Here is a 14,625-nt window from a genome sequence, read left to right as displayed (position 1 = left end):
CAGTAATACGGACGTTGTATTGTCCACCACTATTTCCCTAAGTCGTTTGTGCCATCAGAGCTTAAAAATGCCCGTTTTGTCTTCGTACGTCACGACGCCCACCGTTTGCCCCTCCAACCCCCTTACGATGGCCCATTTAGGGTTCTGGAAAGCAGTCCCAAAGTTTTTGTGCTGGATTTGAGTCACACATTAAAAGCGTTACTAAAACAGCCTTCTTTCATCTCCGCTAAAATTCGCTCCATTTTGTCCACTAAAGACGCCGAGATCATTATCCATGCGTTTGTTACGTCTCGTCTCGATTACTGTAACGTATTATTTTCGGGTCTCCCCATGTCTAGCATTAAAAGATTACAGTTGGTACAAAATGTGGCTGCTAGACTTTTGACAAGAACAAGAAAGTTTGATCATATTACGCCTGTACTGGCTCACCTGCACTGGCTTCCTGTGCACTTAAGATGTGACTTTAAGGTTTTACTACTTACGTATAAAATACTACACGGTCTAGCTCCAGCCTATCTTGCCGATTGTATTGCACCATGTGTCCCGGCAAGAAATCTGCGTTCAAAAGACTCCGGCTTATTAGTGATTCCTAGAGCCCAAAAAAAGTCTGCGGGCAATAGAGCGTTTTCCGTTCGGGCTCCAGTACTCTGGAATGCCCTCCCGGTAACAGTTCGAGATGCTACCTCAGTAGAAGCATTTAAGTCTCACCTTAAAACTCATCTGTATACTCTAGCCTTTAAATAGACCTCCTTTTTAGACCAGTTGATCTGCCGCTTCTTTTCTTTCTCCTATGTCCCCCCCTCCCTTGTGGAGGGGGTCCGGTCCGATCACCATGGATGAAGTACTGGCTGTCCAGAGTCGAGACCCAGGATGGACCGCTCGTCGGGACCCAGGATGGACCGCTCGCCTGTATCGATTGGGGACATCTCTACGCTGCTGATCCGCCTCCGCTTGAGATGGTCTCCTGTGGACGGGACTCTCGCTGCTGTCTTGGATCCGCTTTGAACTGAACTCTCGCGGCTGTGTTGGAGCCACTATGGATTGAACTTTCACAGCATCATGTTAGACCCGCTCGACATCCATTGCTTTCGGTCCCCTAGGGGGGGGGGGGTTGCCCACATTTGAGGTCCTCTCCAAGGTTTCTCATAGTCAGCATTGTCACTGGCGTCCCACTGGATGTGAATTCTCCCTGCCCACCGGGTGTGAGTTTTCCTTGCCCTTTTGTGGGTTCTTCCGAGGATGTTGTAGTCGTAATGATTTGTGCAGTCCTTTGAGACATTTGTGATTTGGGGCTATATAAATAAACATTGATTGATTGATTGATTGATATGGGCGGGCGCAGGGAATGCGTTTCGTTAGACAGACTTAAGCCTTCGCATTGTGTTGCAGGTCAGGAAATACTGTCGGGCTTGTGTTTTTTTCTCACTGTAGTTTTCTGAAAATTCCAAAAAACAATTTTAAATAAATATATTACAATATATTGTCTGTTTTATAATATATATATATATATATATATATATATATATATATATATATATATATATATATATATATATATATATATATATATATACATACCCGCCTTCTGCCCGATTGTAGCTGAGATAGGCACCAGCGCCCCCCGTGACCCCAAAGGGAATAAGCGGTAGGAAAATGGATGGATAGATGGATATGCAAACCCCGTTTCCATATAGGTTTGGAAATTGTGTTAGATGTAAATATAAACGGAATACAATGATTTGCAAATCATTTTCAACACATATTTAGTTGAATATGTTTCAAAGACAACATATTTGATGTTCAAACTGATAAACATTTTTTTTTTTTTGCAACCTGCCTGCACTTAATGAAGGAAGTGTTGAGGATAATGGAGGTTGAGTTAATTCAACTAAAAAAATGGTTTGATATTAATAAGTTATCATTAAATGATAAGAAAACTAAATTTATGGTGTTTAGTGGTGCAAGGACAAATTGTGAAGTAAAATTAAAGTTAAATCATGTGGAAAATGATAGAGTATATGAAACTAAATTCTTGGGAATAATAATTGATCACAAACTGTGTTGGAAACCACATATTGAATATATAAAAGGAAAAATATCCAAATCTATTGCTATTCTTTATAAAGTAAGACACATGCTGAATTAGACATGCCTGCATATGTTGTATTATTCTTTTATTTTTCCATATTTAACGTATTGTGTTGAAATTTGGGGAAATGTTTATAAAACAAACATAGACCCAATCATAAAACTTCAAAAAAGGGTCATTAGAATAATACACAAAGCCTGCTACTACGAACATACCAATCCCTTATTTATGAGTTCAAATGTGTTAAAATTTTCCGACATTGTGTTTTTAAAAACAATGGAAATTATGTTTCGAGTAAAGAACAACAGCCTTCCAGCTTGTATTCGCAGGCTATTTCATTTAAGAGGAGAAAACTATAATTTACGGGGGATATCGATTTTTGAAATGGGTAAAGCGAGAACAAATATAAAATACAAATGTATTACAGTTTTAGGAGTTAAATGGTGGAACAAGCTCAGTGATGAGCTGAATACATGCACTTCTTTGGTAAGGTTTAAGAAAACATTGAAAGGTGAAATAATTGAAAATTATAAAATATAGTCACAATTACTTTCATCCCATTGATTTTTGATTTATTTATTTTTTTATGTTGATGTTCCAGGCAATCAAATTTTCTGTGAAGGTATAGGATAGGCAAATATAAGCTTTGGCTTCAGCCTATTCCTTTTTTGGTCATTCTTTTTCTTTTCTTTCATGTGTAAATGTGCATTATTGTATACATATAACATGTACTGTAAAACTGATCACACACAATGGTTGATTGATTTGATTTGATTGATTATATGACCGAAATAAACTTATTTCATTCATTCATTCATTCAAAACCTGTTTGGTCAGGGCGCACAATAGCTGGTAAAATCTATTGTAATTTTTGGGCAAGTTTTTTTGTAATTATTTTGTAGTCACATGTAAGTAAGTTGATTGGTCGATATGATTCGCACTAGATATTAAGGCTTTGGTCATATGTGCACAGAGTTCTTTTTGTTTAAGCGATTTTAGACGGAGCAAAGGAGTGGTGTCAATTTATTGGCAAAAGTCAAAACTCAAACTCAACTCTTATAAAATTCAACAGGGAAACCATCTGAGTCTGGTGCTTTTCTATTTTTCATTAGTTCAATTTTTTGGCCTCCTTCGTTGCCAGATATTGTCTTTTCTCAGCTGGACGTATGTTCGTCACTTAGGGTGAGCAGGTCCAGATTTTCTACAAAACTGTTTGCATGACCACTCTCCGAGCTGTATAGGGAGGAGTAAAAACTTTTAAACTGATCGTTGATGTCTTTGAGGTCTGATTTGATGGTGCCATCAGTGGCATCTACTTCTGTGATATAGTTGGCAGCCGAGGAATTGTGTAACTGATGAGAAAGCAGCCTACTCACACGTTCTCCATGTTTCTAGTGGCTTTGTGTTGATTTTAACAAATTCTCTTTAGCCTGTTTAGAAGCAAGAAGATCAAACTTGGTCCCCAGTGCAATCGTCTTCTTTCAGAGGTCTGTCAATGGAGAGTCAGAGAGTTGCTGATCAACGTAGTGAATAAGCTTCTGTGAAGCATTTCAACCTGCTCTTGTTCAGTCGAGAAGTGTATTCTATCATATGAACCCTCAAGTACACTTTTAGTGATTCCCATTAGGTCAATATGTTGGTGGATGGCAGCTGGTTACTTTCAAAGAAAAAGTCAATCTGAGACGTGTAGTAGTAAATATCATCATCAGACTTTACTCCAGACACAACATGGCCCATAATACACTAAAACGATAAAGACATCACCAAAGCAACACCATAAGAATTAAACAAAATCAAAACAAAAAAACAGTAAACAATGATGTTCATTTAATGCTGTACAAGCAAAGGCACCAGTGTTTCCAAAAACTGGAGAAGAGCCTAACTGAGTTTTGAACAGGGTTGGTCACCGTGACTATAATGTATGTGCAGGCTCAATGAATAAATATGTGTACAAGGACAGCAGCACTGACAAACATCTAACTGATTCTAGTCCAGCGAGGCAGATTAAGCAGCATCCTCATGCCATCATTGTATGCCACCTGGTGTTTATGCATACTGGGTTTTTTTGTATATCCGCCACAGGTAGGCAGTATACATGGGGGTACAAAATGCTTTAAAAAGTGCAGTTTTGACCGTTACTGAGCACCTGGAAAACTTACAAGCAAGCATATTGGTGTGTGCATATTGCATACAACTATGCCTGTCCATGTCTTCATCTGATCGGTCAGCAGATATGTATTGTCCCTGGTATTTGACTTCATCATTGACATTGAGGATGTTGTTGTCATGATCCCTGACCCGGATCATGTTTTGTTTAGTCATGTCCTGTTAGTTTTGGACTTTCTCATTTCTTGTTTTGTGCACTCCTGGGATTGTTTTGGTCACCATGGTACTGATTGGTTTCACCTGCCTCTACTCACCTGCTGCCGGGCACTAATCAGAGAGCTATTTATTCACGTTGCTCGCCACACTCCGTCTGGCTTTGTTGTTTGTTGTATGCAACAGGCACGTAGGGTTATTTCTAGTTTCTATGTTAAAGTTAAAGTACCAATGATTGTCAAACACACACTTGATGTGGTGAAATATGTCCTCTGCATTTGACCCATCCCCTTGTTTGCCCCCTGGCAAGGGTGTTTATTGATTCCAGTGCTAAGTTTGTACCTTAGCTTCCCGTGTGATCGGCACGCAACCCTTTGGTTTGCTTCCTGTTTTTTTTGTATATTATGATTTACGAAGATTACATCACATCCTACCTTCATGCTTTGTCCGGAGATGTCCGTCTGCATCCCGGGAGAACAACCCCGCATAAAGATGCGATCCCCACGTGACAGTTGCCTGACTGTATACAGTGAGGGAAAGTAAGTTTGGTAACCTCTGTACCCCTGACAATCATGATATTACTCGCGTGTGCATTGTATTTTTTTTGTCAAAGTGTAATCCATACTGAGAGCACACCTTCAGCAACTGTTGCAGACCAGCACTGTTTTAAAAATTTGCACAATAGAGTTCTAAAATACTATGTTTTCTTATGCTCACCAATTTTTGTGTAAAATGGTAAATGTTGTATCATATCCTTTTAAGTCAGCAATCGTGTATTTTGTCTCCTTGTCTTTTTAATGTTTATATGAACAATTTACAGTGCGGCCGGAAGGTAATCATGGCGCTTCACTTTTTTCACATTTTGTTGTGTAACAGCCTCATTCGAAACTATCCATCCATCCATTTTTTCTGCTTATCCGAGGTCGGGTCGCGGGGGCAGCAGCCTAAGCAAAGAAGCCCTGACTTCTCTCTCCCCAGCCACTTTGTCTAGCTCCTCCCGGGGGATCCCGAGGTGTTCCCAGGACAGCCGGGAGACCTAGTCTTCCCAACGTGTCCTGGATCTTCCCCGTGACCTCCTGTCGGTCGGACATGCCCTAAAAACTTCCCCAGGAAGGCGTCCGGGTGGCATTCCGACTAGTTGCCTTAACCAACTGACCTGCCTCCTCTCGATGTGGAGGAGCATCGGCTTTACTTTGAGCTCCCTCCGGATGATGATGATAATGATGATGATAATAATAATGATAATTTAAAAAAAATAAGTATTAATAATAATGAATTACATTTGTGACACACTTTACATTTAGTAAAATCTCAAAGTGCTACGAAGTATAAAAAAAGGAATAAAAAAGGTAAAAAAATAAAAAGTTAGAAATATACAATAGAAAATTAAAATAGAATGAAAACAAGAAAAACACTAGATACACACTATATAAAACATTAATTATCAATAGCACTATTTCTATTGGTATTTGTACTGCTCCATTTGTAGTGTAATAATGCTCATTGTCATTTCTGTATTATTAGTTATTTCACTAACTGCTTCTCTGCTATCACTTTTAGCATCGTATTTGTCTGTTGTTGAGACAATACCCCGTAATGGCAACGTTTTATGTTTTTTTTTTGGAATTTTGCAAAGTTGTTAAAAAAAAATCTCCTGTATATACTGTAAGTATTCACAGCCTTTGCTCAATACTTTGTTGATACACCTTGGGCAGCAATTGCGGCTTCAAGTATTTTTGAGTACGATGCCACAACCTTCATTGCTGCATTCATCTTAGTCTACTCAGATAGTTGACCAACATCTCAATGGTCACTATGTCACAGATAGAGGGAAAGATGAATGCAGCAAGGTACAGAAAAATCCTGAATGAAAACCATAGCTTCTGATTTTACCTAATGAAGCTTGAGAGGTGCTGCAAGGAGGAATAACGCAAAAAGGAATGGGCAAAACTGCCCAAAGATAGGTGTGCCAAGCTTGTGGCATCATATTCAAAAATACTTGCGGCTGTAATTTCTGCCAACGGTGCGTCAACAAAGGCTGTGAATAAATACTTGAGTAAATTTCTTTTTTTTTTTTTTCATTATTAATAGGCTTGCAAACATTTCTAAAAAAAAAAGTGTTTTAACATTGTCGTGTTGAATTTTAAGGACACATATTCATTTATTGTAGTTTGGAATACGGCTGTAAGATAACAGGCACAAAGTTCAACATAAACAGGTGTCAGAAGTAACCGCAGCTATTAACCCACAAGGTACAACATAATTGGTTTTTCTGCATGCATTCATCGTAAATAATGATGATAAATATTTGGACCAGTCAAGAAATTAATAAAGTTAAACTCCTAGCAATCGTCACACACAGTGGGCATCGTGAAAATTGTCCTCTGCTACTGACCCATCCCTGTGTTCACCCATGTGAGGGGAGCTGTGAGCAGCAGCATGCGCCACGCTTGGGAATCATTCGGTGATTTAACCCCCAATTTAAACCCTTGATGCTATGGTATGCCTCAAACTCACAACCTTCCAGTCTTAGGGCAGAGACTGTAACCACACAGCCACTGAGCTGATTATGTATTTGCGATATGATCACCACGCATAATGTCCACAGTAGGAATATTCACAGCGGAATAGCAAAGAGCAACGATGAACACAACAATTCATGTAAGAGTCTGATCAGTTAGATGACTGCACTTGTATCTCACGATTCATAAAATGTGCACACTTCACATTCAGCAATAAACAGCATTTTGACGATTACTGTAAAAAATGTTGCATATCTTCCATTTGTGCAGACATACACCACTGGCACGAATACAGATTTACCAGTGTGAACTCATGATGAGAAGAACTGACTGGTACATTGCTTTTATGCAAGGCAGAGCTATAAATAGATTTACGTATCATGCAGGAGTGGATTTATTGTTGAACTGCCTCTGGTGTCAGTTTCTATTTTTAGTCTTGGTTACTGTGGAAACCTGAGGCCTGCATCCAGTGTGGCTATTTAGTGCTGCTTCTTCATCACTTATGCTGCTGTATTTAGAGGAGGTTATTATACAGCAAGATCTAAACAATCGGGTTGCGCTGATTGGAGATTATTGAGGCAAACTTTACAGCACTATTGCGAGGTTGGGTTTTTTACAGTCTTGGATTCTGGCCTTTAATCTATGCCTACTGGAGTCTGCAAAGAGATGATCAATAACAGTTAAACAACTAAAAGGGGGTACTGTTAAAAGTGTTTGGTTGCTATGTTTTGTAAAAACAGCAACAGGTGAAATTCAACCTGTCCCTTTTGACTTTTTTCCCCATCTATATAGAATTAAGAAGACAACTACGAAGATAATATTACGACAAATTGACCAATATTATTATGTTGTCTATGATAACTTTTATACATGTTGTTTTATCATGTACTTAAAAGGCAACTGCAACAGTTTATTTGTCTCGTAAGGTCTGTCATCGATGATACAGTAAGTCCTCAATACTAAAATCTTTAAAGGGGACCTATGGTAATTATAGTCTACATTTAAAACACTTTCTTGTGAGCCATATAACATAACTCAATCTTATATTTCAATAGAAAACTACACTTACCACACATCAAGAAATAAAAACACTTTGTTTAAAATTATGTGCACCTTCTACATTTGAGCCGAAACAGTACCAATTACTTGTAACTGGGAATTGATAGCGTTACGCAAGTCAACGGTACCAAGTTTTAGTACTTTTGTGTGTGTTCATGTGTCAATAAATGTTAACTTGTCTAAAAATAAAATATTTTTTTTATCTATTTACCATTTAACAGTAAGATGATAATGGTAACTCTGCAGTGAAGTTGTTAAATCTTGATTTCCTACACTGCAGAGTGTAATTTGCATGTAATACATAGTAGACTTTGGACACAGTTGCAATGCCTAGATGTTAGATGGCAGTTGTGCATTAACTACTGTGTTTTGCCATTAATCTAGTCTTTTGATGTGCCCTAAAAAGTGTGTATACTTCAGGTATTGTACTTATTACACACAAGCTGTTTGATTGTAACGTGCATCTTATTTGTAGTTTTCATTACCAAATTTGGAGGTGTTGAATGCGCCTTGGTAACACGTCTAAGACAAATCCAATGTAAATTAGCGTTGAGCTAGTGCATTTTGAAAAGTGGAACCTGACTGTACATTTCAGTGTTTTCTATCAGGCATACTTGCTTTGTTGGCATGAAACATTGCATGGTAACAGCCTGACTGAGACTGCTCTGAGTGCTTTGTTGCCAGCATAGCAGTGACGTGCAGTCAGTGGAGGCAGGGGAGGCAGGGCCTCACGTGCCATCATTGAAAGAAAAAAAATGTGAAAAGAAAAAAAAAAATTAAATTGTTATATGTATCTAGTGATTATACTACAAAGTTATTTTCCATTTAACTTCACCAGTTTTAGATTATTTTTATTCAAAATCGCTGAATTTTCACATTTGCCGTTCAAATACTGAGAAGAGACTTGCGGTGAGTCACCAGCCAGTTGAGCCTCATCATGGACTGTGCAATGACTCGGCTAACTGCTGGCTGCTTTGCAGTGAGACCGTATTGCTATATGAACTATATTTTAAATTTCCATAGTTTAGTTAGCTGAGGTATATAATGTACAGTGTATTTTGTCAACAACTGTACGTGTGTAACGTATTTCTTGTGCTGAGCAATCATAAAACGGCTGCGAAGACGCACTGGGTGAGGCTCGCAGTAATCCTGCCTCCTGGCGGTAGAGGGCGCTAGTGATCCCAGAGATCATTCTTGCGACTACTGGGCTGCAGAAGAAGTGACAAGATGCAGCAACAGTTAGCAGTGATCATTTACTTTTTCCTCTTGCCTGGGCTTTTAACATGGAGAATTACATATTCAAAGTAAAACAGTTTTCTAAACTGGACTTTCAATCAAAGCAGGAGGTAATAATTAAAGAACGATCTCCATGGAGACAGAGAGACTTTTAAAACTGAAGAAAGATAAGGAAGACTTCTATTAACAATTTAGACTATAACAAGTTAAGTCAAAGTACCAATGATTGTCACACACACACACTAGGTGTGGTGAAATTTGTCCTCTGCATTTGACCCATCCCCTTGTTCACCCCCTGGGAGGTGAGGGGAGCAGTGGGCAGCAGCGGCACCGCGCCCGGGAATCATTTTTGGTGATTTAACCCCCAATTCCAACCCTTGATGCTGAGTGCCAAGCAGGGAAGAATGCTGGTATGAGCTTTTAAACTTACAGTGGGGCAAAAAAGTATTTAGTCAGCCACTGATGATGTTTCCACCCCCATGCTTCACAGTAGGTGTGGTGTTCTTGGGATGCAACTCAGTATTCTTCTTCCTCCAAACACGACGAGTTGAGTTTATACCAAAATGGATACATGAATGATACAGCAGAGGATTGGGAGAATGTCATGTGGTCAGATGAAACCAAAATAGAACTTTTTACTATAAACTCAACTCGTCGTGTTTGGAGGAAGAAGAATACTGAGTTGCATCCCAAGAACACCATACCTACTGTGAAGCATGGGGGTGGAAACATCATGCTTTGGGGCTGTTTTTCTGCCAAGGGGACAGGACGATTGATCCGTGTTAAGGAAAGAATGAACGGGGCCATGTATCATGAGATTTTGAGCCGAAACCTCCTTCCATCAGTGAGAGCTTTGAATGCTTCACCAAGTACTTATTTTCCACCATAATTTACAAATAAATTCTTTAAAATTCCTACAATGTGTATTCCTGGATTTTTTTTCACATTCTGTCTCTCACAGTTGAAGTGTACCCATGATGAAAATTACAGACCTCTGTCATCATTTTAAGTTGGAGAACTTGCACAAACGGTGGCTGACTAAATACTTTTTTGCCCCACTGTAACCCTGTTAACTGCTGCCAATCAAATGGTGAATAAGATACTCTTTAGGGTTCATATGTTTGTAAATCTGACTGTGATGAAGTAAGTGCCTCACCAGCCATGAACCTCGCCGCACATCACTGCTGCATAGTGTTTGGGGTGGTGCTCGGTCTGAAACCAGAAGTGACGTCACGTGCAAGAAAGGTATCGAAATTGGACAGTTTGATTTTACGCAAATCGATACCCAGACAGAATTCGCCCTTTGCTTATGAAAGTACAGAATTTAGTACGCATTATCACAACCAAGGCATTCAATTAATCAACAGGTACCTTTAACATGAGTTGTGGATAAGGGTAATGATATGCATTTACTGTATTTTAATGACTCGTGGTTATGGACTTTTGATTTCATATACACTACTGCTGCATTGCTCGACCCGCGGTTACAAAAGATAAAGTTTAATTTTCAATTAAAAAGTGGATACAAAATGCAATGAAATTCAATACATAAAGCTGATAACGCTCGGTTTATAACTGAACAATAAAAGTATCGATACAACAACACATTATTTTGGATTAATGCATGACTCATTTTTGTAATTGAACCATTACAGTTCTGGATATTATCCACCTAAATTCCCTGTGTCTGTGCGTGTCCGTGATGCGAGTAACCATGGAAACCAGCATCCAATCGTGCAGGTCTGGAGCAGGGAGCGTAGCATTGGTATTTATAACGGTCATTTTTCTAATGCGCATGGACGCACACACACACACACACATTTACGAGTGTTTTTTTTTTTTCAAATACAATATCAGCTTTACAGAGGCTTAGAACGAATGTCTCCGCTTTCCTTCCTCTGCATCAAGGTGTCACGCAACAGGCTGCAGCACCACTGTGGAGGAAAGCCCTCTGCCACCTGTAAGTGCGCCTCCGCTGCAGACTGAGGATGAAGAAGCAGAATGTCCGGACCCTGTCGCTCATCCTCTGCATGCTGTCCTACTTGCTGGTGGGCGCTGCCGTCTTCGACGCGCTGGAGTCGGAGACGGAGAGCTCCCGCAGGCGCGTCTTGGTGCAGAAGCGCAACGAGATGAAGAAGAAGTACCGCTTCTCCGAGGAGGACTACCGGGAGATAGAGCGGGTGGTGCTGCAAGCTGAGCCCCATCGCGCCGGGAGACAGTGGAAATTTGCTGGTTCTTTTTACTTTGCAATTACAGTCATCACCACTATTGGTAAGACGTATTTTATCATGACATATTTCCACATTCATTATCTGCTATTTAAGTAACATGTTTAATAATGTGCTTGTATTTCTTCCTACTGAGACTTGTTCGAATTTCCGATAAAAAGGCAAAATATTTGAAAGAGCTCCCGTGTGATGCAGTACAGTTTCACACTACTGCAAACTACTATCATTGTGTAACATCCACCAACCTCTCATTCGAAGGGTATGGCCATGCAGCACCGGGCACAGACGCAGGAAAGGTGTTCTGCATGTTCTACGCAGTACTTGGCATTCCTTTGACTTTGGTCATGTTCCAGAGCCTGGGAGAGAGGATGAACACATTTGTGCGCTACCTCCTCCATAAGACCAAGCAGTGTTTGGGTCTTAAGCTCACTGATGTGTCAATGGAGAACATGGTTCTCGTGGGCTTCCTGTCCTGTATTGGAACACTCTGTGTGGGGGCCGCAGCCTTCTCCCACTTTGAGGGATGGAGCTTCTTCCATGCTTATTACTACTGCTTCATCACACTCACCACTATCGGCTTTGGTGACTTTGTGGCCCTGCAAAAGAAGGAGGACCTCCAGGAGAAAACTCCTTATGTGGTTTTCAGTTTCATGTACATCCTGGTGGGGCTTACGGTAATTGGGGCCTTCCTGAATCTGGTGGTGCTTCGTTTCCTCACCATGAACAGTGAAGATGAAAAGAGAGATGCTCAAGAAAGGGCATCATTGAAGAGAGACAGGGGACTCTTGGACGGGGCTCAGGGTCTTCATGTCGTGGGCGATCACAGTAGAAACGACCGAAGGGAGAGGAACAGGCACAACATCGACAACAGCCTCAGCCAGAGTCCGCTCTTCGTCCCGATGGAAGAAGGAACCAGCCGCACCAACCTCATTGTGTCTTCAGCAGAAGACCATGAGAGAGGGACAAACCCCTGCAGACACAGGTTGCATTTTCAGGTGACGGCAGATCAGCGTAAGGCAGAGTCAAGCCTGAGCTCGCTGTGCTCCTGTGTGTGCTACCGCCTGGGTATTTGTGATAGTCCTCTCATGGCCCACAGCCAACACAAAGGCTGTCATGGTGGTTCTGTTTACTACAACTCTGTCTCCTATAGGATTCACAGCAGCTCACCAGGCTCCAGGGACAATACCGGGCTCTCTTCCCCTGGAAGCACACACTCACCAGGGCTTAGCTTCCACCAATTTCCTCGTTCAAGGAGAAAGTCAGTGTGAGAGCCAGACGGGTCAGCATTGCAGTTTTTCCTTTTTCAAAATTTGTACCTCTTTTGGGAACGTTTGGCATAGAATATTTTTTTGTAAAGAGATGCTGAGGTCCCAACACTATTACATGAGCTGCTACTTTCCTTGCACGTTACTCAAGTGCATGCTGAATTGAATGTAAAGCACACAATGTGGAGATTTTACTTTATATCAGACAAACGATGTCTTTTAATCCATGTTTTTAAATGAAGGATGTCCCGACAGTGCTTCCCAATAACTGTATTGCTGTTCTGTGAAATAAGTGATTGATCCACAGTGATTATTGCACCTGCTTTTGTCTAACCTGCATACACTTATAGGTCACATGTTGCTTTCACTATTTAATGAGATTCAAGAGTGCAAAAAGAAATAATGCTCAACAATGATTGAAATTGTCAGAGGTATTCATTCAACAATTTCTTTGTTAGTATGATTGTAGTTTGCAGCTGTACAAAACTGTTCTGCATTATCACTGATGATGGACGAGTGATTAGTTTTGCATTATGTGAAAAGTTTTCATGATCTTCCCATCCATCCTACCATTCATCCATCCATCTATCTTCTTCTGCTTATCCGAGGTCGGGTCGCGGGGGCAGCAGCCTAAGCAGGGCAGCCCAGACTTCCCATCTACCCAGCCACTTCGTTCAGCTCCTCCCGGGTGATCCCTAGGCGTTCCCAGGCCAGCCGGGAAAGATAGTCTTCCAAACGTGTCCTGGGTCTTCCCCGTGGCCTCCTACTGTTCGGACGTGCCCGAAACACCTCCCTGAGGAGGCGTTCGGGTGGCATCCTGACCAGATGCCTGAAGCACCTCATCTGGCTCATCTCGATGTGGAGGAGCAGCGGTTTTAGTTAAATCTCCTCCCGGATGTCGGAGCTTCTCACCCTATCTCTAATGGAGAGCCCCGCTACCCGGCAGAGGAAACTCATTTCGGCCGCTTGTACCCGTGATCTCGTTCTTTCGGTCATAATCCAAAGCTCATGACCCTAGGTGAGGATGGCTCCCAGTCAGGCAAATAATGTATTACAAAATCCTTTTATATTCTTTCAAGGCCATCACTCTTTCCTGTTTTAACACCTCCAGCATGTTCCTTCAAACCCCCCTCTTCCATCCACCTTGCTGTGCCATCACCAAGTAAAGCAAAGTAAAACTCTAGAATTCCCTCCCATCGGATTTTCGTAATATCGGCTCCAGTCATATATTCAAATCCAGACTCAAAACCCACCTGTTCAATATTGCATACTTACCGTAACTGCCGCTACACCACAGGTGTCAAACAATAGGCCTGGTGGTCAGATCTAGCCTACCACATCATTTTACGTGACTGTGAATGCCTGGAAATAATATGCGTCAATAAAGTAATTTATATTTTCTTACTAAATGTATATGTTTTTTCCATTTTCACATCAAAAAAATACATGTACTGCATGAAATTGCATACCTTTTTGAAATTGAATTGTCTCCAATATTGCAAAAATTATTATAATATCATCTTTTTCAAACAATAAATATAATAAAATAGATACAAAAATTATAAAAACAAATACTGAAATATCTGCTTGACTTAGTTATCCATCAAATTGTACGCAGTAAAAATTCAAAAAGATTTTACCGTAAAATGTATAATGGTTTTTTACAGCATATTACTGTAACTTGAAAAAAAAACAACTACCAATGTTTGTTATTTTATGGTAAAATTCTGTGGACTGAGCTGCCAGGTTTTTTTTTTTTTAACCATAGAATTTACATTTGCTTTTTTTTCATGGAATAAGAGTACCACATTTTCTTATGGGAGCTCAGTTCCATCCATCCATTTTGTCAGGTTCAAACATTGATGACATCTATTAAACAAGACAAAAAGGCAAGGAATCAAACAGAG

General features: G+C 40.4%; 1 protein-coding gene across 1 annotated transcript; it reads left to right on the top strand.

Annotated features, from left to right (window-relative positions):
• Positions 1 to 11,071: 11,071 nt before the first annotated feature.
• Positions 11,072 to 13,870, top strand: kcnk15 (potassium channel, subfamily K, member 15). The gene is made up of 2 exons (XM_061904550.1): positions 11,072 to 11,496; positions 11,712 to 13,870. Exons 1-2 carry the CDS (start codon positions 11,214 to 11,216, stop codon positions 12,719 to 12,721), a joined length of 1,293 nt encoding a protein of 430 aa, XP_061760534.1. The 5' UTR covers positions 11,072 to 11,213; the 3' UTR covers positions 12,722 to 13,870.
• The last annotated feature ends 755 nt before the right edge of the window (positions 13,871 to 14,625 follow it).

Source organism: Nerophis ophidion, linkage group LG06, assembly GCF_033978795.1.
Source record: "Nerophis ophidion isolate RoL-2023_Sa linkage group LG06, RoL_Noph_v1.0, whole genome shotgun sequence".
In the NCBI taxonomy this organism is placed as follows: domain Eukaryota; kingdom Metazoa; phylum Chordata; class Actinopteri; order Syngnathiformes; family Syngnathidae; genus Nerophis; species Nerophis ophidion.
Note: the sequence above shows the minus strand (reverse complement) of the source record. Positions and strands in the feature narration are given on the sequence as shown.